The sequence below is a fragment of the Salvelinus namaycush genome, chromosome 42, assembly GCF_016432855.1.
Source record: "Salvelinus namaycush isolate Seneca chromosome 42, SaNama_1.0, whole genome shotgun sequence".
In the NCBI taxonomy this organism is placed as follows: Eukaryota; Metazoa; Chordata; class Actinopteri; order Salmoniformes; family Salmonidae; genus Salvelinus; species Salvelinus namaycush.
Window position 1 is genome coordinate 15,436,141 of NC_052348.1, and position 24,937 is coordinate 15,461,077.

General features: G+C 42.6%; 2 protein-coding genes across 7 annotated transcripts in view; both read left to right on the plus strand.

Annotated features, from left to right (window-relative positions):
* Positions 1–220: 220 nt before the first annotated feature.
* On the plus strand, positions 221–4,757 carry trmo (tRNA methyltransferase O). Of its 2 annotated transcripts, none has more exons than XM_038981232.1 (6): positions 221–476; positions 592–763; positions 1,074–1,248; positions 1,522–1,679; positions 1,988–2,662; positions 4,345–4,757. In XM_038981232.1, the coding sequence occupies exons 2-6, from the start codon at positions 658–660 to the stop codon at positions 4,593–4,595; spliced, it is 1,365 nt and encodes a 454-aa protein (XP_038837160.1). In that variant the 5' UTR covers positions 221–476; positions 592–657; the 3' UTR covers positions 4,596–4,757. The 2 variants fall into 2 exon arrangements, with proteins under 2 accessions (XP_038837160.1, XP_038837159.1); XM_038981231.1 differs by having other exon boundaries at positions 618–763.
* Positions 4,758–9,933: 5,176 nt separating this feature from the next.
* Positions 9,934–24,937, plus strand: part of LOC120034653 (acidic leucine-rich nuclear phosphoprotein 32 family member B-like) — a 33,933-nt gene continuing 18,929 nt past the window's right edge. For 4 of the 5 annotated variants that reach the window (XM_038981235.1, XM_038981237.1, XM_038981238.1 and 1 more), the window contains exons 1-4: positions 9,934–10,362; positions 18,975–19,124; positions 24,130–24,252; positions 24,485–24,656. In XM_038981235.1, the coding sequence (XP_038837163.1) occupies positions 9,967–10,362; positions 18,975–19,124; positions 24,130–24,252; positions 24,485–24,656 (841 nt within the window). In that variant the 5' untranslated portion in view covers positions 9,934–9,966. The remainder of the gene's footprint in view (positions 10,363–18,974; positions 19,125–24,129; positions 24,253–24,484; positions 24,657–24,937) is intronic. The other variant, XM_038981234.1, reaches the window with a different exon arrangement.

Genomic DNA, 24,937 nt, shown 5'->3' on the forward strand with positions numbered 1-24,937 from the left:
AAGGAGTCATTATATATATTCAATATTACAGTACACATGTTGTTTTGACATTTCTCTAAACTGACAACCATGAAAAATAGTTATTTCTACGAGTTTCATCCATAACTCTCCAACAGGACAAGAGTTTGATGTTTTGCTTCACAATTTACATAATCATTTGCGCATGCTTGCTACAGCAGTCAGTCACCGCTTTCCATTAGTAAGTTGTTGGTTGGCCAGCTAGAAATGACGACACACATGTGCGGAAGCATTTAAGCAGAGATGTGTACTTTTGTTAGGCAGCATAAACAATCTCTGATATTTTACAACATTATCAGATGTTATTGTATGAATTCTGATTATTTAATCTAATCAATGACAAACTAGCAAAGCAATCAAGACACTATCAAAATGTCTGCCACTTGCAACTGTACCGAGCATGTCAACAAACTCAACCAGCAGATATCTGTCATGCGAAAAGAAATCAAGAATCTCAGGTATGAAATTAATGCATAATGTAAAGCATGGCATCTTGAAAAAAAACCATCTAGCTAAGTCGTTATTCGTATTACATACTGACTATATGCTGCTGACCATAATGTGTCAACACAGGTATTAAAATGTTCCCCCCCACCCAGGCAATTGTTGGACAGTGCTGTTCGTTCTCATCGAAAACACATGACATCTCTCCAGTCTGCTTTGACACACATTGGCCAGAGTCGATCTCCAAAGAGTCAGCCGGGGTCACAGGCAGAACTAGAGACACAGAATTCACTTGAGAAAGGTAGCTGGCTAAGGCACTCGATTTCTCGCTTATATCCCTCTCATATCTTCCCCGCATAACTTGTCTTGATCATTGTTTAGCTTTATCTGACTGGCACTTAATTAGAACTTCTATTCAATATAGAATCAATATAGAAATATCGCACACAAAGGATCTTCCGCTTATCAGACTTGCTTCCAATGAGAATATTTTTCTATGAGAATGACATGATCTATAGCTTGCATTTCTATCTGAAATATGTTTGGTCTGGCACAAAGCTAGATAATGGACCTTTAATCATTGTTTGAAAATGCCAATTTCTCCTTCACAGGGACCATCCAGACAGTCCCCATAGGTTACATCAGCTCCTGTTTCTCAGTGAAGAATGGCACCCCCAGACAGCCAACCATATGTGGGCCCTCCAGGGCCACCCTTCAGATCCAGCAGAGTGTCTTCAACAACCCTGAACACTCACTGGTCGGCCTGGACAACTACTCTCATGTCTGGTACGTACTAGAGACTGGGATAGGGAGCCAAACTTAGTAGAGGGGGTAGCTAGCTAAACTTAAGGCTGTTTAAGAAGGTAGCAATGTCAGTACTACATAAAACAATCTGTATTTTTTGCAAAGACAGTTCTCTCATTAGCTAAACGTATCAAGGATGTCACAATCATTTTCTTAGTCATGAACTGTTTTGATCAACTTACATCCCAATATTCCCAATTTGTCTACACTTGTACAATAAATACATTAGCCTGCTTTCACTCATTCCATTTCCAGGGTCATCTTCCTGTTCCATAAGAACGGCCACCTGAGTTATAAGGCTAAGGTGAAGCCACCCAGACTGAACGGCCAGAGGGTTGGGGTGTACTCCACACGTAGCCCCCACCGGCCCAACGCCCTGGGTCTGACCCTGGCCAAGCTGGACAGAGTCACAGGTTAGTATCAGTCGCCAAAAACAGCTCGAATTGCTTTGCTTTTCTGCGCAGTGTGACGGTGCTCCGTCTAAAGGTGCGTCCCCAAATATATAATCCCCAGAATGTTGCAGAGTCTCATTTCAGATTGAGCAGTACATTGTGTGTGTGAGAGAGTGAGTTTGTGGGTGTGTCCGACATTATTGCAGGTATGCTTAGCCTTATTGTCCCCATAATTGCTAAGCCATAGGCACACTATTGTTCAGTGTCGAACTGCCTGCTATGTGGATTGGTGTATTTTATGAAATAAACAGTTCACTTTCTACTTTAAGGTGACACACTTCATCTGAGTGAGATAGACATGATCGCAGGCACCCCTGTCCTCGATATCAAACCCTACATCTCTGACTATGACTCCCCACACAGTAGACTGGACATTGACACGGATACTTATGACTCTGGCGTCCAACCTGAGAGCGCCAGTGTACCATCGGAAGAGGGGACCACCAGTGTACCATCAGAAGAGGGGACCACCAGTGTGGAGAAGCTGCATTCAGACTCAGTTGCTTCGTTCTCCTGTACTGTTGATCCCCAGTTGGACTTGGGGGTTGAGAGACGGGATAGTCATAGCGCAGACCCTAGAATACTCTACTCAAAAGACAAATCCAAAGTTCACATCCTCCATCCAGGCGATGCCTCCAGCTTTTCTGCTCCGAAAGCCTTGGGCAAAGACCTCACCACTGTGCTGGGGGAGCTCAAAGCCTACATCAGCGAGGGACATGACCGCCTCACCCTGGGGAGCTCTGTAGGAAAGTCTCAGGCTTCAGATGGCCCTAAAGCCAAGCCATTGGAGCCAGTGGAGGATAGTGCTAGGCCCTGCTATGGGGAAGAGGCCTACAGCACCATCGCTGGCTGGATCAGGGAGCCTCCTGTGACCAGTCTGGAGGTGCGCTTCACCCCCCATGCAGAGAGAGAGCTGGAGGAGTTCCTTGCCCCCATCAATACAGGTAAGCCTATGCATTGGGAAAGTATTCAGACCCCTTGACTTTTTCCATATTTTGTTACATTACAGCCTTATTCTAAAATGGATTACATTTTACATTTTTTTAAATCCTCAAACTACCCCATAATGACAAAGCGAAAACAGGTATATTTTTTTTGCAAATGTATATATATTTTTTTAAATGGCTTATTTCCATAAATATTCAGACTTTGCTATGAGACTCGAAATTGAGCTCAGGTGCATCCTGTTTCCATTTATCATCCTTGAGATGTTTCTACAACTTGATTGGAGTCCACCTGTGGTAAATTCAATTGATTGGACATGATTTGGAAAGGCACACACCTTTCTATATAAGGTCCCACAGTTGACAATGCATGTCAGGGATTGTCCGTAGAGCTCCGACACATGATTGTGTCGAGGCACAGACCTGGGGAAGGGTACCAAAACATTTCTGCAGCATTGAAGGTCTCCAAGAACATCATTCTTAAATGGAAGAAGTTTGGAACCACCAAGACTTCCTAGATCTGTCCGCTCGGCAAAACTGAGCAATCGGGGGAGAAGAACCTTGGTCAGGTGGGTGACCAAGAACCCGATGGTCACTCTGACAGACTTCCAGAGTTCCTCTGTGGAGATGGGAGAACCTTCCAGAAGGACAACCATCTCTGCAGCACTCCACCAATTAGGCCTTTATGGTAGAGTGGCCAGACGGAAGCCCCTCCTTTATAAAAGGCACATGATAGCCCGCTTGGAGTTTGCCAAAAGGCACCTAAAGGACTCTCAGACCATGAGAAACAAGATTCTCTGGTCTGATGAAACCAAGATTGAACTCTTTGGCCTGAATGCCAAGCGTCATGTCTGGAGGAAACCTGGCACCATCCCTACGGTGAAGCATGGTGGTGGCAGCATGCTGTGGGGATGTTTTTCAGCGGCAGGGACTGGGAGAGAGATCCTTGATGAAAACCTGCTCAGGGCCTCAGACTGGGGTGAAGGTTCACCTTCCAACAGGAAAATGACCCTAAGCACACAGCCAAGACAACACAGGAGTAGCTTTGGGACAAGTCTCTGATAGGCCCTGCCAGAGCCCGGACTTGAACCCGATCAAACATCTCTGGAGAGACCTGAAAATAGCTGTGCAGCGACGCTCCCCATCCAACCTGACAGAGCTTGAGAGGATTTGCAGAGAAGAATGGGATAGACTCCCCAAATACAGGTGTGCCAAGATTGTAGCGTCATAGCCAAGAAGAATCAAGACTGTAATCACTGCCAAAGGTGCTTCAACAAAGTACTGATTAAAGGGTCTGAATACTTATGTAAATGTCATACACAATTCAATCCATTTTTATAATAAGGCTGTAACGTAACAAAATGTGGAAAAAGTCAAGGGGTCTGAAGTACTTTCCGAATTCACTGTAATTCTCCCCGAGCTGAGGTTGACTTGAGAGCATTATTGCTTTTTAAAAGGACTGAGTTGTGCATTCATCCACCAGAGAGCTCCATTATGGCGGCAATTGTTTTTGCAGCGGGTTTGTATAGATAGCATTGCATCTCATGCCTAAACTATCCTACCAAACTAAAGTCAACGGTATTAAAAAAAGTACTGTTTCTCCGTCATCCATTTTGCCATAATCGTTAAAGTAGATCTATGTTCACTGGCTTCTTCCTCTATGAATGTCCCCGTTTCTCTAGAATCCCGTGACCGACCCAGGTTCCGGTTCCTGCGTGGTCCAAAAGAGGCTGCGGCCGCCATCAGAGGGATCCTATCTGCTGACCCCAGGTCAGTGTATCGGAGGAGCCGCTGTAAGGACAGACTCTTCTTCTTCACCTTGGACACGGCAGACATCACCTGCTGGTTCGGACAGGGCTTCGCTGAGGTGCTCCGGGTCAGACTCGTGGCCGTTGGAAAAGAACTGGCCGTTGGAAAAGAACTGGCCAGCTGAATGGTTCAGGTTCTTTATGATCCTAATGGTTCTGGTTCTATGGATTGATTTTGGAATCAGCTCTCAAGAATTGTTTTACAGGTGAATCTGAGAAAATATGAATATTTAACTAAATAAATGCAATGTTATAAACAACTGTTATTAAAACATTTTTCCTCTGAAGATAGAGTGCTTGTTGAAATGGTTGGTTATACCGTATGATCGTACCACTTTATTTGACTAAGTAAGTTACATTATAGAGTATATATCCCAAGCACCTCTAGGCTGGGAGAGAGCACCTCAGTACACTGCAGTGCACACTATCACTTATCAGATGGAATCTTTACGGTTGAGTTCTGTTTAGTAAAGGTAGTGAACACGCCTTTACTATCTAAGTTAGATTGTTGCACAGTTTTAATATCGACTCCGCAATGATAGGATATGGATTCCAAAATTGCTTCCAATATTTCCCTTGACCTTTGTCAACCTCTCAGTTTTAGTAATCCAATGTCCAGTACAAAGTCTTTTAAATTCAGGGATTTATATTGGGAACTTAATTGCCCTCTGTCTATATCCAGTGTGACAAGTCTGTGGGATTGGTCAACTTGTCATTGTTGGATGGAGTGGGCCTTCCATTGCCTGGCATAGATTTACTACTAGAACCACTCCCCTTTCCAATAGCAACAGCAAATCACTTTCACACCACTACTTTGTATTCTTGTGAGTGTGTGTGTGAGAGAGAGTTGGAGGCTCGGAGTCACACACACAGTGGGTATTTTCGTTTGAGGAGACGATGTTTTTAGGGTCAGCAAATTACAACTAATTAATAGTGTGTTGTTAAATTGGATGTAGAGTTCACTGAACAGAGAGAAAACAACAACGCCTTCAGCAGTTGATTTGAATTGCCTAATGGAACCACTGAATCCCCACCTGGCTATGTTAAAGGCTGACTTCATCCTCCAAGCACTGGACTATGACTGTGTCGACAAGCACGATCACATGGTGCTGTGGTACGCGGCTCAGGTAGGTAACGGTCCTATCAATGACCTGCTGTGTCTGTATTAAAACGTTAATTCTAATCATCGAGTGGGACAGATGCATTGAGGTGAGGATTAGATGCAGATGAGACCTGACATCTCCCTAAAAGTTTGTTTTTGTATACAACTTGTCTTGGAATGTTTCAATGTTTTGTATTTTGTATGAAAATCAAACAAATACTGTCTTCTGAATAAAATTACTAAAATCAAATTTGGCCTTTACTGTGACTTTCATTGAATTTTGTCTTTGTGAACATGCAGCATCTGAAACGTTTGAAAATAATACCGTACACTAAACAAACACAACAGCAGGTGGCAGTAATTGGTAAAAGGCGACCCATAGATTTACGTGAAGGCGTTGGATTTGACGTTTACGGTTTATAACCAATAGCAGCGAACCTTCTCACGTTTGAATGAAGAAGTGGTGGTTTACGTTTACTCCTGCAGCAGGTTTGTTTACTTAATTCAAAAACATTTTCTTTAGCAAATATTTTAAGTATCTGTTCATAATAACCATATGAAATAGCTCTGACTTTTTTTTTACAGCGCTTTGTAGCCGAATAATTTAAATAGGGTCACGTTTCATAACGTTAGCCAGTAACTCGAGCTACTGTAGCTAACTAGCTGACGGCAATTTACCAAACGTTACACAAATGTCCCCGTGAAGTTCAAATTCTGTTTTATCTCTGTCCTTCCACAGTGAATAATATACCCAATGGTATGGGTATTAGCTCATTTAAGTCAATGTAATGGTAACGTTATCTTCCGTAGCCCGTTAACTAGTTACATACTGTACATCGGGGTGTATTAATTCCGGCGATTCTGTTGCAAAACGTTTCTTAAACGGAACGAAACGGGGCGGGACCTACCTGAATTTGTCCAATAGAAACTCTCGTTTTAGTTGTCAACGAAACTTGTTGCCAATTAGTGGTGGAAGATTACACCCCAGGAGTGAGTTCTTTAGTAAATAAGGATTTGTCCTTAACCTTTTACCTAGGCAAGTCAGTTAAGTCAATAAAATAAAAAATACATTGCAGAACGTTTCGTCTGTTGCAAAATGTTCTACAAGGGAAACCATTTACTCCAAACCAAAAACATTTTTCCACAAAAATGAGTTTCTATTGGGGAAATGTAGGTAGGTCCCACCCCCATTTCGCTCAGTTTGCTGATGGAATCTGACTAATGAATAAACCCCAGCACTTTTGTCTAAAAGCTAGCTAGCCAAGCAAGTTGGTAACTTGTCTGATATGGCTCCAACAATAATACCAGGTTGTTTGTATTCTGACAGTAGCCCAGCCACTTAAGCTATCATCATCATGTTCACGAGAAGATTACTACCATTGTGCCCTCCAAGCTCATCACTAAGCTAAGGACCCTAAGACTGAACACCTCCCTCTGCAACTGGATCCTGGACTTCCTGACTGGCTGGCCCCAGGGGTTGAGGGTAATAATCAAAACATCCACCACACTGACCCTCAACACGTGGGCTCCTCAGGAGTACGTGCATAGTCCCCTCCTATACTCCCTGTTCACCCGATACTACGTAACTGCGCACAACTCCCAACACCAATATTAAGTTTGCAGACGACATGACGGTGGGAGGCCTGATCACTGACGTCGATGAGACAGCCTATAGCAGGAATGGGCAACTGATGGGGGTGGGGGCCACAAAACAACAGAACTCATAAGGGGCTGCAGTGGCTTGTGGGTCAGCTACTTTTCTGCAATTCTACTTATTTTGCCATAGGGTGGAGCCAAATGTCTGCATTTTTTTTTTTATTATTGGTCCGCGGGCCTACAAAAGTTGACCATCCCTGGCCTATAGGGACGAGGTCAGAGACCTGGCAGTGTGGTGCCAGGACAACAACCTCTTCCCCCAATGTCAGCAAGACAAAGGAGCTGATCGTGGACTACAGGAAACGGAGGGCCGAGCAAGTCCTCATCCACATCAACAGGGCTGTAATGGAGCTGGTCGAGAGCTCAAGTTCCTCGGTGTCCACATCACTTAAAGCCAATTTATGCCTACTCCGTATTTGCGATCCGGAGGGTTTGACATAATTGCGGAGCCTCCGGAGGCCAAATCAAGCTCTGTACCATATCGCCTTGCATCTCCCAAATGTTGTAACAATGCCTAAGGCTCCGTATAGCTCCGCATTGACATGATTGGTTGATGGTAGGTGGTGGCGGGAGGTGCTGTATAAACAGAAACTCACTTCCTTGACAACTTGTTTCACAAGAGCTCTGCTCTATGAAGCACAAGAAGTATGAACGCCCTGACTTCTGCGGAGGCCGCATGGCAGTAAATACTGTACGGCCACTGCAGATGTCCGATTGACCATGCAGAGCCTTTAAAGATCTATCATGGTCCAAACACGCCAACACAGTTGTGTAGAGGGCACGACAATGCCTCTTCCTGCTCAGGAGGCTGAAAAGATTTGGCAAAGGCCTTCAGATCCTTAAAAGGTTATACAGCAGCACAATTGAGAGCAGCTCACTGCCATCCAGGACGTCTATACTAGGCGGTCTCAGAGAAAGGCCCCCAAAAATGTCAGACTCCTGCCTCCCAAGTCAGACTGTTCTTTCGGCTACCACACGGCAAGTGGTACCGATAGACCAAGTCTGGAACCAGCAGGACCCTGAACAGCTTCTACCCCCAAGCCATAAGACTGCTAAATAGTTAGTTAAACCTCTTAAGGATCCGCCCCTTTTTTTCAATTTTCGCCTCTAACTGCCTATAGCTCAGGCCTTGAAGCAAGGATATGCATATTCTTGGTACCATTTGAAAGGAAACACTTTGAAGTTTGTGGAAATGTGAAAGGAATGTAGGAGAATATAACACAATAGATCTGGTAAAAGATCATTCAAAAGGCACTCGCACATCTGAGCAATCTTTTTTGCAGGTGCATGGTAACAGTTGAACAGGATAAAGGAAAAAGGAAACCGCACACTGCTCTTGATAATATCACTGATCTTTAATAAGCTTACCTATCGGCCTCACGGCCTTCGTCAGAGCTTTTCGTGAGTAACAAAAAAAATAGCACCCTTATGTAGACCTAGCCCCACCCACATCCGTTCCACGCATCGAAAGGGGTTGAGGCGAAGGAAAAACAAATAAGTGCTACCAAATATAACAATATGCATTTCATAAATATTTGAATAAAGTGTGTAAATAAGACGTATTAAACACGTCTGTAAAACCACAATGAGGACATAGACCTACCGAGCAAGTTTTCATTAATCACTGGGTACATCGTACGAAAAACAGTAATCTTAAATAAGAGCATAGTTCATGTTCAAATTCACAACATAACATACATAGGCAAAAGATAATACAAAGGAAAAAACCAACCGTTCTTTTGTATTTTATTTGTACCATCTTTGAAATGCAAGAAAAAGGCCATAATGTATTATTCCAGCCCAGGTTCAATATACATTTTGGCCACTAGATGGCAGCAGTGTATGTGCAAAGTTTTAGCCTGATCCAATGAACCATTGCATTTCTGTTCAAATTTTGTATCAAGACTGCCCAAATATGGCAAATTTGTTTGTTAATAACTTTTTATGTTCAAAATTGTACACTCTCCTGCTACAATAGTATTGTATTATTTCACTGTAATAGCTACTGTAAATTGGACAGTGCAGTTAGATTAACAAGAATTTAAGCTTTCTGCCAATATCAGATATGTCTATGTCCTGGGAAATGTTCTTGTTACTTACAACCTCATGCTAATCGCATTAGCCTACGTTAGCTCAACTGTCCAGTGGAAGGGACACCTTCCAACTGACTTGCCTAGTTAAATAAATACAGATAAATACATTCTAAAGTATAATTTCACCAGGTCATCTAAGTCAGGCATTTCAACAGTGGCACGCACAGCATTCTCCCTCAAAATGTGTGACATTGTGTTGTGACAACTGCACATTTTAGTGGCCTTTTATTGTCCCCAGCACAAGGTGCGATGATCATGCTATTTAATCATCTTCTTGTTATGCCACACCTGTCAGGTGGATGGATTATCTTGACAAAGGATAAATTGCTAACAGAGACGTAAACAAATTTGAGCACACTATTTGAGAGAAATATGCATTTTGTGCATATGGAACATTTCTGGACTCTTGAATTTCAGCTCATGAAACATGGGACCAACACTTTCCATGTTGTGTTTTATATTTTTGTAAAGTGTCATTTGTTTCTCTTCACTTGGCCCTAATACTCTCCCGACCGTAGATTGTTACATACACCACCCCATTTCCGAAAATGGATTGCTCCTACAGACAGTGAGTCACGTGGCGGTGGCTTGCTTTATAAAGCAGACAGACGGGTATCCAGCTTAACTATTCGATTTAACGTTAGAATGGGTAAAAAGAGAGATCTAAGGGACTTTGAGCGTGGTATGATCGTCGGTTCCAGGCGCGCAGGGTCCAGTATATCACAAACGGCCGCCCTCCTGGGCTTTTCACGCACTACAGTGTCTGTGGTTTACCGAGAATGGCGCGACAAACAAAAAACATCCAGTCAGCGACAGTCCAGTGGGCGTAAACAGCTCGTTGATAAGAGGGGTCGAAGGAGATTGGAAAGAATCGTGCAAACTAACAGGCGGGCTACAATTAGACAAATAACGGCGCAGTACAACAGTGGTGTGCAAAACTGCATCTCTGAATGCACAACTCGTCGATCCTTGTCACGGATGGGCTATTGCAGCAGACGGCGGGCACACGAGGAGTGGAAAAACACCGCCTGTGTAGATAAGGTAAAGGAGTCAATGGAACACACTGCGTTCCAACATTGACCAGATTTTCGCACATTCAACAAATCTGATCTAACAAAGTGGATATTCGTCAAATCAGGTCCGATTTTGATATATTTGGCTGTTTTCGCTGTATAACATTTAAAAGTTGTCCCTTTTCAGACTTAGAACTTAGCATTTAGCAGTCACTTCTAACTCCCGTTCATATAAACTGGTTAGCCTAGCTAGCATACAGAAATCGGTGGTAGTCAGTCGGTTTTAACTAATTACGTTGATTGGTGACGATGACATGAATGTATTGGGGTTGACATCATAAGTATTATACTCCGATTTTACCTCAACAACAAACAATAGCCTTAAGTTCGATTGACCTCTTTACTGCATCTGTTGTTGGGAGCGGTCAGCGAATGTTTGTTATTAAAGCATAGAAATGCTGTTTATCTTTTTCATTCTTCAGGCGTGATGTCATACGTTGGCCCCCTTTATTTATAGAAGGACCCATACACACAGAGTGTATATACAAAACAGTAGGAACACCTGTTCTTTCCATGAGGCTGACCAGGTGAAGGCTATGATCCCATGTTGTCACTTGTTAAATCCACTACAATCAGTGTAGATGAAGGTGAGGAGACAGGTTAAAGAAGGATTGTTGAGCCATGAGACCATTGAGACACGCTGTCTTTTTGTGCCATTGAGGGTGAAAGAGAAATACAAAAATGTAAGTGCCTTTGAACTGGGTATGGTAGTAGGTGCCAGGCACATCGGTTTGTGTCAAGGATTGCAACGCTGCTGGGTTTTTCATGCTCAAATCAAATATAACTTTATTTGACACATGGGCCGAATAAAACAAGTGTAGACCTTACTGTGAAATGCTTACTTATAAGCCCTTAACCAACAGGTCAGTTCAAGAAGAGTTAAGAAAATATTTACCAAATAAACTAAAGGTAAAAAATGTATAAAAAGTAACACAATAACGATTCTATATACAGGTGGTACTGAGTCGGTGTGCAGGGGTACAGGTTAGTCGAGGTCATTTGTACATGGCGGTAGGGGTAAAGTGACTATGCATAGATAATAAACAGTGAGTAGCAGCAGTGTACAATATAAATGGAGGGGGGGGGGGGGGCGTTCAATGTAATAGTCTGGTGGCCATTTGATTAATTGTTCAGTAGTCTTATGGCTTGGGGTAGATGCTGTAAAGGAGCCTTTTGGTCCTAGACTTGGTGCTCCGGTACAGCTTGCCGTGCAGTAGCAGAAAAAACAGTCTGACTTTGGTGACTGGAGTCTAACAATTTTATGGGCTTCCCACTGACACCGCTTATTTTCCCAACAGTTTCCCGTGTGTATCAGGAATGATCCAGCCAACTTCACACAACTGTGGGAAGCATTGAAGTCAAAAAGGGCCAGCGTCCCTGGGGCGCTTTCGACACCTTGTAGAGTACATGCCACTACAAAATTGAGACTGTTCTGAGGGCAAAAGGGGGGGTGCAACTGAATATTAGGAAGGTGTTCCTAATGTTTGGTAAACTCTGTGTATATTATGGAATATGAGATGAAACTAACCCAGTAATTTCTTGTATTGGCAAACTAGTTGAGTTAGCTCAATTAAAATCATAGACATTCAAATATTGTATATGATCAAATCAAACTTTATTTGTCACATGTGCCGAATACAACAAGTGTAGACCTTATCGTGAAATGCTTACTTACAAGCCCTTAACCAACAGTGCAGTTCAAGAAGAGTTAAGAAAATATTTACCAAATAGACTAAAGTAAAAAATAATAAACACAATAAGAACAACAAGGCTATATACAGGTGGTACCAGTACCGAGTCAGTGTGCAGGTGTACAGGTTAGTTGAGGTAATTTGTACATGTAGGTAGGGGTGGAGTGACTATGCATAGATAATAAACAACGAGTAGCAGCAGTGTACAAAAGGGAGGATGGGTGGTCAATGTAAATAGTCAGGTGGCAATTTTATTAATTGTTCAGAAGTCTTATGGCTTGGGGGTAGAAGCTGTTGAGGAGCCTTTTGGTCCTAGACTGGTGCCTCTGGTACCGCTTGCCGTGCGGTAGCAGAGAAAACAGTCTCTACCTTGGGTGACTGGAGTCTGACAATTTTATGGGCTTTCCTCTGACACCGCCTATTATATAGGTCCTGGATGGCAGGAAGCTTGGCTCCAGTGATGTACTGGGGCCATACGTACTACCCTCTGTAGCGCCTTATGGTCAGATGCCGAGCAGTTGCCATACCAGGCGGTGATGCAACCGGTCAGGATGCTCTCGATGGTGCAGAACCTTTTGAGGATCTGAGAACCCATGAGCTGTAGAACCTTTTCAAGATCTGGGGACCCATGCCAAATCTTTTGTCTCCTGAGGAGGAAAAGGTTTTGTTTTGCCCTCTTCACGACTGTCTTGGTATGTTTGGACCATGATAGTTCATTGGTGACGTGGACACCAAGGAACTAGGAACTCTCAACCCTCACCACTACAGCCCCGTCAATGTTAATGGGGGCCTGTTCAGCTCGCCTTTTCCTGTAGTCCACGATCAGCTCCTTTGTCTTGCTCACATTGAGGGAGAGGTTGTTGTCCTGGCACCACACTGACAGTTTTCTGACCACCTCCCTATAGGCCGTCTCATCGTTGTCAGTGATCAGGCCTACCACTGTTGTCGTCAGCAAACTTAATGATGGTTTTGGAGTCGTGTTTGGCCACGCAGTCGTGGTTGAACAGGGAGTACAGGAGGGGACTAAGTACACACCCCTGAGGGGCCCCAGTGTTAAGGATCAGTGTGGCAGACGTGTTGTTGCCTACTCTTACCACCTGGGGGCTGCCCGTCAGGAAGTCCAGGATCCAGTTGCAGAGAGAGTTGTTTAGTCCCAGAGTCCTTAGCTTAGTGATGAGCTTTTTTTATTTTTTTTTATTTCACCTTTTTTTAACCAGTTAGGCTAGTTGAGAACAAGTTCTCATTTACAACTGCGACCTGGCCAAGATAAAGCAAAGCAGAGCGACACAAACAACAACACAGAGTTAAACATGGACTAAACAAACGTACAGTCAATATCACAATTGAAAAAGTCTAAATACAGTGTGTGCAAATGGCGTAAGGAGGTAAGGCAATAAATATGCCATAGTAGCAAAGTAATTACAATTTAGTAAGTTAACACTGAAGGGATAGATGTGCAGATGATGATGTGCAACTAGAGATACTGGTGTGCAAAAAAGTTAATAAAAACAATATGGGGATGAGGTAGGTAGTTGGATGGGCCATTTACAGATGGGCTGTGTACAGCTGCATTTTTGCAATTTGTTCCAGTCATTGGCAGCAGAGAACTGGAAGGAAAGGCGGCCAAAGAGGTGTTGGCTTTGGGGATGACCAGTGAACTAAGGCGGAGCTTTACCTAACAAAGACTTATAGATGGCCTGGAGCCAGTGGGTCTGGCGACGAATATGTAGCGAGGGCCAGCCGACGAGAGCATACAGGTCGCAGTGTTCTTTGAGTGGTATATGGGGCTTTGGTGACAAAACGGATGGCACTGTGATAGACTGCATACAGTTTGTTGAGTAGAGTGTTGGAGGCTGTTTTGTAAATGACATCGTCGAGGATCGGTAGGATAGTCCGTTTGGCAGCGTGAGTGAAGGATGCTTTGTTGCGAAATAGGAAGCTGATTCTAGATTTTATTTTGGTTTGGCGATGCTTACTATGAGTCCGGAAGGAGAGTTTACAGTCTAACCAGACATCTAGGTATTTATAGTTGTCCACATATTCTAAATCGGAACCATCCAGAGTAGTGATGCTAGTCGGGCGGGCAGGTGCGGGCAGCGATCGGTTGAAGAGCATGCATTTAGTTTCATTTGCATTTAAGAGCAGTTGGAGGCCACGGAAGGAGTGTTGTATGGCATTGAAGCTCGTTTGGAGGTTTGTTAACACAGTATCCAAAGAAGGGCCAGATGTATACAGAATGGTGTCGTCTGCGTAGAGGTGGATCAAGGAATCACCCGCAGCAAGAGTGACATCGTTGATATATACAGAGAAAAGGGTCGGCCCGAGAATTGAACCCTGTGGTACCCCCATAGACTGCCAGAGATTCAGACAACAGGCTCTCCGATTTGACACACTGAACTCTGTCTGAGAAGTAGTTGGTGAACCAGGCGAGGCAGTCATTTGAGAAACCAAGGCTGTTGAGTCTGCCGATAAGAATACGGTGATTGACAGAGTCAAAAGCCTTGGCCAGGTCTATGAATACAGCTGCACAGTAATGTCTCTTATCGATGGAGGTTATGATATTGTTTAGTACCTTGAGCGTGGCTGAGGTGCACCCGTGACCAGCTCGGAAACCGGATTGCACAGCGGAGAAGGTACGGTGCGATTCGAAATGGTCAGTGATCTGTTTAACTTGGCTTTAGAAAGGCAGGGCAGGATGGATATAGGTCTGTAACAGTTTGGGTTTAGCGTGTCACCACCTTTGAAGAGGGTGATGACGTGGTAGCTTTCCAATCTTTAGGAATCTCAGACCATACGAAATAGAGGTTGAACAGACTGGTAATAGGGGTTGCAACAATGGCGGCAGATAATTTTAGAAAGAGAGGGCCCAGATTGTCTAGCCCAGCTGATTTGTACAGGTCCAGGTTTTGCAGCTCTCTCAGAAATTTGCTATCTGTATTTGTGTGAAGGAGAAGCTGGAGAGGCTTGGGCAAGTAGTTGCAGGGGTGTGGAGCGGTTGGCCGGGGTTTGGGTAGCCAGGAGGAAAGTATGGCCAGCCGTAGAGAAATGCTAATTGAAATTCTCAATTATCGTGGATTTATTGGTGGTGACAGTGTTTCCTATCCTCATTGCAGTGGGCAGCTGGGTTGAGGTGCTCTTATTCTCCATGGACTTTAGTGTCCCAAAACCTTTTGGAGTTAGAGCTACAGGATGTAAATTTCTGTTAGGAAAGTAAAGGCTAGCTTTTTCAAACTGACTGCGTGTATTGGTTCCTGACTTCCCTGAAAAGTTGCATATCGCGGGGACTATTCGATGCTAGTGCAGTCCGCCACAGGATGTTTTTGTGCTGGTCAAGGGCAGTCAGGTCTGGAGTGAACCAAGGGCTATATCTGTTCTTAGTTCTACATTTTTTGAAAGGGGCATGCTTATTTAAGATGGTGAGGAAATTACTTTTAAAGAACGACCAGGGATCCTCTACTGACGGGAGGAGGTCAATATCCTTCCAGGATACCCGGGCCAGGTCGATTAGAAAGGCCTGCTCGCAGAAGTGTTTTAGGGAGAGTTTGACAGTGATGAGGGGTGGTCGTTTGACCGTGGACCGATAGCGGATGCAGGCAATGAGGCAGTGATCACTGAGATCCTGATTGAAAACAGCAGAGGTGTATTTGGAGGACAAGTTGGTCAGGATAATATCTGAGGTTGCCCATGTTTACGGATTTAGGGTTGTACCTGGTGGGTTCCTTGATAATTTGTGCGAGATTTAGGGCATCTAGTTTAGATTGTAAGGACTGCCGGGGTGTTAAGCATATCCCAGTTTAGGTCACCTAACAGAATGAACTCTGAAGATAGATTGGGGGGCAATCAATTCTCATATGGTGTCCAGGGCACAGCTGGGAGCTGAGGGGGGTCTATAACAGGTGGCAACAGTGAGAGACTTATTTCTGGAGAGATCATTTTTTTTAAATTAGAAGCTCTAACTGTTTGGGCATAGACCTGGAAAGTATGACAGAACTTTTCAGGCTATCTCTGCAGTAGATTGCAACTCCTCCCCCTTTGGCAGTTCTATCTTGATGGAAAATGTTGTAGTTGGGAATGGAAATCTCAGAATTTTTGGTGCCCTTCCTAAGCCAGGATTCAGACACGGCAAGGACATCAGGGTTGGCGTACTGTGCTAAAACAAACTTAGGGAGGAGGCTTCTGATGTTAACATGCATGAAACCAAGGCTTTTACGGTTACAGAAGTCAACAAATGAGAGCGCCTGGGGACACAGTGCCCGGGTTAACCTCTACATCACCCGAGGAACAGAGGAGGAGTAGGATGAGGGTACAGCTAAAGGCTATCAAAACTGGTCTTCTAGTGCGTTGGGGACAGAGAATAAATGGAGCAGATTTCTGGGCGTGGTAGGATAAATTCAGGGCATAATGTACAGACAAGGGTATGGTAGGGTGCAGGTACAGTGGAGGTAAACCGTGGCATTGAGTGACGATAAGAGAGGTTCCATCTCTGGACGCACTAGTTATGCTGGATGAGGTCACCGCATGTGTGGGAGAAGGGATAAAAGAGGTATCTGTGGCATGATGAGTGGGACTAGGGGCTCCGCAGTAAACTAAAACAATGATAACTATCCTAACAACAGTATACAAGGCATATTGACATTAGAGAGACATGAATCGAGGCATAAAGCAATCACAGGTGTTGATTGCGAGAGCTAGCTAAGACAACTACACACAGGGCCCGAGTTCAAGGCCGGGGCCGACAGATAAACAAAATAAACAGCTTAGTGGGCACTATGGTGTTTAAAGGCTGATCTGTAGTCAATGAACAGCATTCTCACATAGGTGTTCCTTTTGTTCAGGTGGGAAAGGGCAGTGTGGATTGAGTTTCCGTCATCTGTGGATCTGTTGGGGCTGTAAGCGAATTGGAATGGGTCTAGGGTGTCCGTGAGGATGCTGTTGATGTGAGCCATGACCTGCCTTTCAAAGCACTTCATGGCTACCGCCGTGAGTGCTACAGGGCGGTAATCATTTAGACAGGTTACCTTCGCTTCCTTGGGCACAGGGACTATGGGGGTCTGCTTGAAACATGTAGGTATTACAGACTGTGTCAGGGAAAGGTTGAAAATGTCAGTGAAGACATTTGACAGTTGGTCCACGCATACTTTGAGTATACATCCTGGTAATCCGTCTGGCCCAGCGGCTTTGTGAATGTTGACCTGTTTAAAGGTTTTGTTTACTTTGGCTACGAGAGCGTTATCACACAGTCACCCAGAACAGCTGGAGCTCTCGTTCATGCTTCAGTGTTGCTTGCTTCGAAGTGAGGCATGTTTGACAAAGGGTTATAATTATTATTTTTTATCGAATCATGGCTTTGTTAATCAGAATACGATGTGATCAGATCTTTTTCTAAAGTGCTTAGATGTTTCTTTGCAGCAAGACTATTTCTGACGCATTTCATGACATCCAAATGCAATCAGTTATGTGGAATCTCAATCCCTAAAGAGGGTTTAACCGAACCTCTGCCTGGGAGAAATGTGCTTCCTCATATGATGCGTGCTGCTACCGAACCAAAACAAAAGTGTGAATAAAGTCAATACAATTTGCCTCACTTTTTTGAATGAAGTTACTGGGTATAAACATATCACATCAAACAATTAATTGGCGACACAATGTTTAGAAGAGGTTCAGAGAGCGGAGCATTTATTCCTATCATGCGTATTCTATGTGAAACCATAATGTGCAGTGCATGTGCATACGCAAATTCTACAGCCCGTATAGCTTGACCGAGGAATTTTGTTTGCTGGATACCTTGACCACATTATCCTTGTTTTACTCATTTCCGTTCTGAATATTTCCTTCAATGTTGTTTACAAAACACTGATATAATGTAACAAACTGCCCTACCAGTCGTTCGCTCGATGGCTAGGCAATCCATTTCCTCCAAAAGATTTGAAGGTAATAATATCATTTTCTGGGTATATTTGCAATTTTTCCTGTTGCTGTGGGGTAGGTAGTCAGGCTTCTCTTGCAGCTCATCAGCTTAAGGGCAATGGCTAGCCTGTAGCGAGCGTGCTAACAAAAAGCATTGCATGTGTCATTAGTGACTGAACAGCGGGCAAGTGAAGGTAGAACTGTATTGTGCGGTTCTTCCTCGTGGCAGCTGGTTTAAAGAAACAACCGCGGTGCCTCGACATAAAACATCATGCAACCAAATACCTTTATTGATGACTCCACTCGACAGCCTTATCAATGTTTCACTTTGTTAGTGTGCAAATCATGATCTTTGATATTCAACGTTTTTTCATCATTACGTTTATATTCAATTATTTATATTTTTAATTCCATAAAGTTATTCTTGCCAACCGGTTTTCGACAACACTTTGGTATATAGCTAGAGCGGCAGGTAGGCTAGCGATTAGCGTGGCCCATGCTATCCAGGATCCTCGGGATGTCCCAACTCAGATGTTACCTCATTGAAGTTGACATTTTAAAATGGCTAAGGTTAGGTAAGGGTTAAGGTTTTGGGTAGTGATGTCCCAAGGATCCCAGATGACACTAACCGTTATTGTTGGGCCAATAACTCGAAAGGTCTCTAGTTCAAATCCCCAACGTGACAAGGTGTAACATCTGTGGTTGTACCCTAGAGGCACTTAACCCTAATTGCTCCAGGGTCGCCGTAGATAATTACAGACCCTGACAGAGACCCCACTCTCCGAGGGTGTCTCAGGACATTTGTAAAATAGAAATAAGCACTCAAATTATTATTTATCATGTATGCATAAAATAGTTTGCATTCTCAATTGAGTTTGTAGTGCAGCTGTAAACAATGCACGCATGCCTAAAAAAATAGAATCTTTGAATTTCATGGATTACAAATGTACACATTCCATTTTTTTATTTTTTATCCTTATAGGTACGGGAACTTGTCCTGGACAACAGCCAATCAAATGAAGGGAAAATCGAAGGCCTCACAGAAGAATTCGTCAATCTGGAATTCCTCAGTTTGATAAATGTTGGCTTATTCTCAGTTTCCAACCTTCCCCGACTTGGGAAACTCAAAAAGGTAATGTTTTGCTTCATTTTATACAAGCACTCACTCACTCAAAAGTTTTAGAACACCTACTCATTCAACATTTTTTTCTATATTTTTACTATTTTCTACATTGTAGAATAATAGTGAAGACATCAAAACTATGAAATAACACATGGATATACATTAACCAAAAAAAGTGTTAAACAAATCAAAATGGATTTTCATCCATATCGGGTGAACTGTTTTAGAAATTACATTACTTGTACAGTCGGCCCATTTTAGGGGACCAAAAGTATTGGGACATTCACTTATACTGTACCTTCCGAAAGTATTCACACCCCTTGACTTATTCCACATGTTGTTGTGTTACAACCTGAATTTAAAATGGATTAAATTTAGATTGTTTTGTCACAGACCTACAGACAATAGCCGCTAATGTCAAAGTGGAATTATGTTTTTAGATATGTTTACAAATTAATGGCTGTGATAGGAGAACTGAAGATGGATCAACATTGTAGTTACTCCACAATACTAACCTAATTGACAGTTAAAATAAGGAAGCCTGTACAGAATACAAATATTCCAAAACATACATCCTGTTTGCAATAAGGCACTAAAGTAAAACTGCAAAAAATGTTGCAAAGCAATAAACTTTGTCCTGAATAAAAACTATAGGATTTATCCAAACATAACACATTACTGAGTACCTCTCCAGATTTTTAAGCATGGTGGTGGCTGCATCATGTAATGGGAACGCTTGTAATAGTTAAGGACTAGTACATTTTTCAGTATAAAAAAAGAAACGATGTGCTAAGCACAGGGAAAATCTGGTTCAATCTGCTTTCCACCAGACACTGGGAGATTAATTAATCTTTAGCTGGACAATAACCTAAAACACAAGGCCTAATCTACACTGAAGTTGCTTACCAAGATGACACTGAATGTTCCTCAGTGGCCGAGTTACAGTTTTGACTTAAATCTACTTTAAAATCTAGGGCAAGACGTGAAAAATGGTTGTCTAGCAATGATCAACAAATAATTTGACAGAGCTTGAAAAATTTGGAAAACAATAATGGGCAAATGTTGCACAATCCAAGTGTGGAAAGGTCTTAGACTTACCCAGATAAACTCAGTTGTAACCACTGCCAAAGGCGCTTCTACAAAGTATTGACTCAGGGGTGTGAATACTTATGTAAATGAGAGATTACTGTATATAATTGAATACATTTGCAAAAACTTCTAAACATGTTTTCATTTTGTATTTATTTGATTTTGAATTCAGGCTGGAACATAACAAAATGTGGAATAAGTCTTGGACTATAAATACTTTCTGAAGGCACTGTATGTGTATTAAAGTAGTAAAAAGTTAATTATTTGGTCCCATATTCATAGCATGCAGTGACTAAATCAGGGTTCTGACTCTATAAATTTGTTGGATACGTTTGCTGTTTGTTTTGGTTGTTTCACATTATTTTGTGCCCAATATAAATGAATGGTTTGTCATTTTGTAGTCAGTTTTTTTGTAAATACGAATATCATGTTTCTTGGCCATGTTCTGTTATAATCTCCACCCGGCACAGCCAGAAGAGGACTGGCCAACCCTCATAGCCTCCCTTCTAGGGAGTTTTTCCTAGCCACTGTACTTCTACACCTGCATTGCTTGCTGTTTGGGGTTTTAGGCTTGGTTTCTGTACATCACTTTGTGACATCAGCTGATGTAAGAAGGGCTTTATAAATACATTTTATTGATTATTTTGATTGATGTTTCTAAACTTATTTTAATGTGGATGCTACTAGGGCTGTCCCCATAAAAATATATTGGTCAAACGAGAGTCGTCCTGTTCTTTCGACCAATCGATTGGTCAATGTTTAAACTTCTTTATCCATAATTGACATAGACACCCTATGTGCCTATGTATTTTATGTGCCTATGTATTTGAATAAAACCAACTACATATGCACTGAGCTTGTCTGACGCTTTAAGCACACTGTTTGATTAAATAATTAAGCCACACAAATGACTCGGAGCCCGACGGTCACACAGTGTTAAAAAAAAGACAGGGAGTGCCTGTGTGACTGGTGCATGTTGTCTCGCTCACCTCCCTACTGCAGCAAAAGGCACCACAGCAAGTGTTTATTGCACTGTCCCTGCTAAAGCTGCATAGGAGCAAGCCTTGTGTGAGTATTACGTGTGCCAAACAGTTGCTTTAACATTACAAAAAAAATGTCTGACCATTTGGAACAGTGTAAACAACACTAAGTGTTGTACCAGAGTCTTATCTAACAAAAAATGATATATAGCCTTTATTACAGCAGACTGAAAACAGTTGCATGCATTAGTGAATTGCGGTTTATTTATTGTTTAGGTTAATTATTCAAAGCTTCCTTTTATTTAATTTTAAAACTAAAATGCTTGATTGCATTTTAAAGTCTGAATGTTTCGTATGCTGTGTGATGGCAGGAATGATTGATTGATTGGATTGATACAGTAGCCTATATATTGAAATATAGGCCTAAGTTACGGTATTAACTTAACAGGACGCACTCTTAGGCCTACAGCTCTATGGTGGTTATACAAGGATACTATACTATGCCTACAAATGATAACGATCATAATTGTAATAATAAGAAAAAGGAGGGTATAGGAGTGAGAGCTGCGTGCATATTAGGTGTGACAAAGGGGTGCTGTTAGATTACCATATAATTTTCCTGCCTGTTTGGAACAGTGTAAACAACCAAATTATAAGTAATACCAGTCTGTTCTAACGAATAAAAAATGTAAGGCTTTATTACAGCATAGCAAAGATTTAAAAACTGCTAAATTCAGTCTGGTATGAGAACGGTAGCCCCCATCTGCAAAAGCAGGGTGTCTTTTTTACACAACGTTTAAAGCAAACATCTTACAAGGTAAGCTTCGATTTGTTCCTGTGTTTGAGCTATAGCTACATGGCATGGGAGGTATGAAATGAATCATTGGGTTGGTTGGAACAAATCTAGCCTATAGCCAATGTTATCTGATGTATGACTTAATGGCAACATCGAAGTGGCGCCGACAGAGATGGTCGCCTCGCTTTGCGTTCTTAGGAAACTATGCAGTATTTTTGTTTTTTTATGTATTATTTCTTACATTGTTACCCCAGGAAATCTTAAGTCTTATTACATACAGCCGGGAAGAACTATTGGATATAAGAGCAACGTCAACTTACCAACATTACGACCAGGAATATGACTTTCCCGAAGTGGATCCTCTGTTCGGACCACCATCCAGGACAATGGATCTAATCCCAGTAGCTGACCCAAAATGGTGCCACAGAAGGGGCAGACAGAGCAGCCTCCTGGTCAGGCTCCGTAGACGTGCACATCGCTCCCGAGTATACTACTTGCCAATGTCCAGTCTCTTGACAACAAGGTAAACAATCCGAGCAAGGGTTGCCTTCCAGAGAGACATCAGAGATTGTAACAGTCTCTGTTTCATGTAAACATGGCTCTCTTGGGATATGCTGTCGGAATCGGTTCAACCACCGGGCTTCTCCATGCATAGCGCCGACAGAGATAAACACCTCTCTGGGTAGAGGAAGGGGCGTGGGTGTATGCTTTATGATTAACGACTCATGGGGTAATCATAACAACATACAGGAACTCAAGTCCTTCTGCTCACCCGACCTAGAATTCCTTACAATCAAATGCCGGCCATATTACCTCCCAAGAGAATTCTCGTCAGTTAGTCACAGCTGTGTACATTCCCCCTCAAGCGAACACCAAGACGGCCCTCAATGAGCTTCACTGGACTCTATGTAAACTGGAAACTATATATCCAGAGGCTGCATTTATTGTAGCTGGGGATTTTAACAAAGCAAATTTGAGAACAGGGCTACCTAAATTCTGTCAGCATATTGATTGCACGACACGCAGGGCTGATACTCTCGACAACTGTTACTCTAACTTCCACGATGCATACAAAGCCCTCCCCCGCCCTCCCTTCGGCAAAAAACAGTAGGTTACTCTGGCTGGAATTGTTACTCTTGTCAACCGCAGACAGCGACCACATCCAACACAGGATTTTCATAAAATATTAGTTAGTTGTAAAATATTAGATTTTAGTGTTGCACCATTTATTTTTGCATAATATAACCATATACAATTTCAGTATCACATGCCTTACAGTGATGTGATGGACAGTGCCATCCCTGTGGCCTCCACAATGGATTAGTTCACTGAGAGAAGTGTGAATCAGATAAGTGTTTTGTGTACCGTGCGACTGCTCTACAAAATAAATCTTGGTTGATCAACAACCTGTCGACCAAATAATCGACCAGTCGACTAAATGGGGTCAGCCCTAGATGCTACCATGATTATGGACAATCCTGAATGAGCCATGAATAATGTTGAGAGAGAGTTGGATGCAGAAATGTCATAGCCCCCCCCCCCCCCCCCCAAAAAAAATGCTGACCTCCCGGTATTGTAATGGTGAGAGGTTAGCATGTCTTGGGGGTATGCTATTTGTACATCTAACTTTCTCATCATTATTCACAATTTATTCAGGATTATCTGTAATCATGGTTGCATCCACATTAATGTAGACCTGTTTAGACTTAATCTGTTCTTGTGTACAATAAAAGTGACTCAAATGACACCATTTGTCATTACCATTCATTTATATTGGGAACAAAATAATCTGAAACAACCAAAACAAACAGCAAATGCATCCAACAAATTTGTGGAGACACGAGTTTGATGTAGTCATTGCGTGCTATGAATATGGGACCAAATACTCAACTTTTTAACTACTTTAACACACAAGTGAATTTGTCCCAATACTTTTGGTCCCCTAAAATGGGAGAACTATGTACAAAAAGTGCTGTAATTTCTAAAATGCTCACTTGAAAATACTCTCAAATTTAAAATTGACAGTCTTCACTTTAACCACAGTCGTTGTATCATTTCAAATCCAAAGTGCTGGAGTACAGTCAAAACAAGAAATGTCACTGGCAAAACACTTTTGGAGCTCACTGTATATCTTCACATTATGTTGCAGTTGGAACTCGTTGACAACAGAATCTCTGGTGGCCTTGACATGCTAGCAGAGAAACTCCCCAACCTCACACATCTAAATCTAAGTGGGAACAAACTGAAAGACATCAGCACATTGGAACCTTTGGTAGGTACACCAAACTCCCGGTAGAGCACAATACAGTGCGACACCATCTCATTGTCTCAGGCTATGCCTCAAATGACACTATTCCCCATATAGAGTTTTGACCATAGACCTAGTTGGCAGTGTGATGTTTGTTTCCCTATATGGCTGTGGTCAAAATTAGTTTGCTAGCCTATATGGGGAAAAGGCAGTGTTGTTCACCCCCTAATTACCCTACACCCATTTGGTCCCACAGAAAAAGCTGGGCAGCCTGAAGTGTCTGGACTTGTTCAACTGTGAGGTGACCAACCTGAACGACTACAGGGAGAGTGTGTTCAAGCTGCTCCCTCAGCTTACCTACCTGGACGGGTACGACGTGGAGGACCGAGAGGCATCTGACGTGGATGGGGTGGACGACGATGATGAGGGTTGGCAACCATTTTGTTTTTTTCCATGTTTTGAGGAAGTATAAGAAAATGAAAATGCAGTTGTGAGTTGAGAATGTGGGTCTTCTGTAGCTCAGTTGGTAGAATGTGGAGCTTGCAATGGCATAATAGTGGGTTTGATTTCCGGGACCACCCATATGTAAAATGTATGCACACAACACTGCAAGCAACTTTGGCTAAAAGCATCTGCTAAATGGTATATCATTATACACTGAACAAAAATAAACGCAAACATGCACCAATTTCTTATATTTTACTGAGTT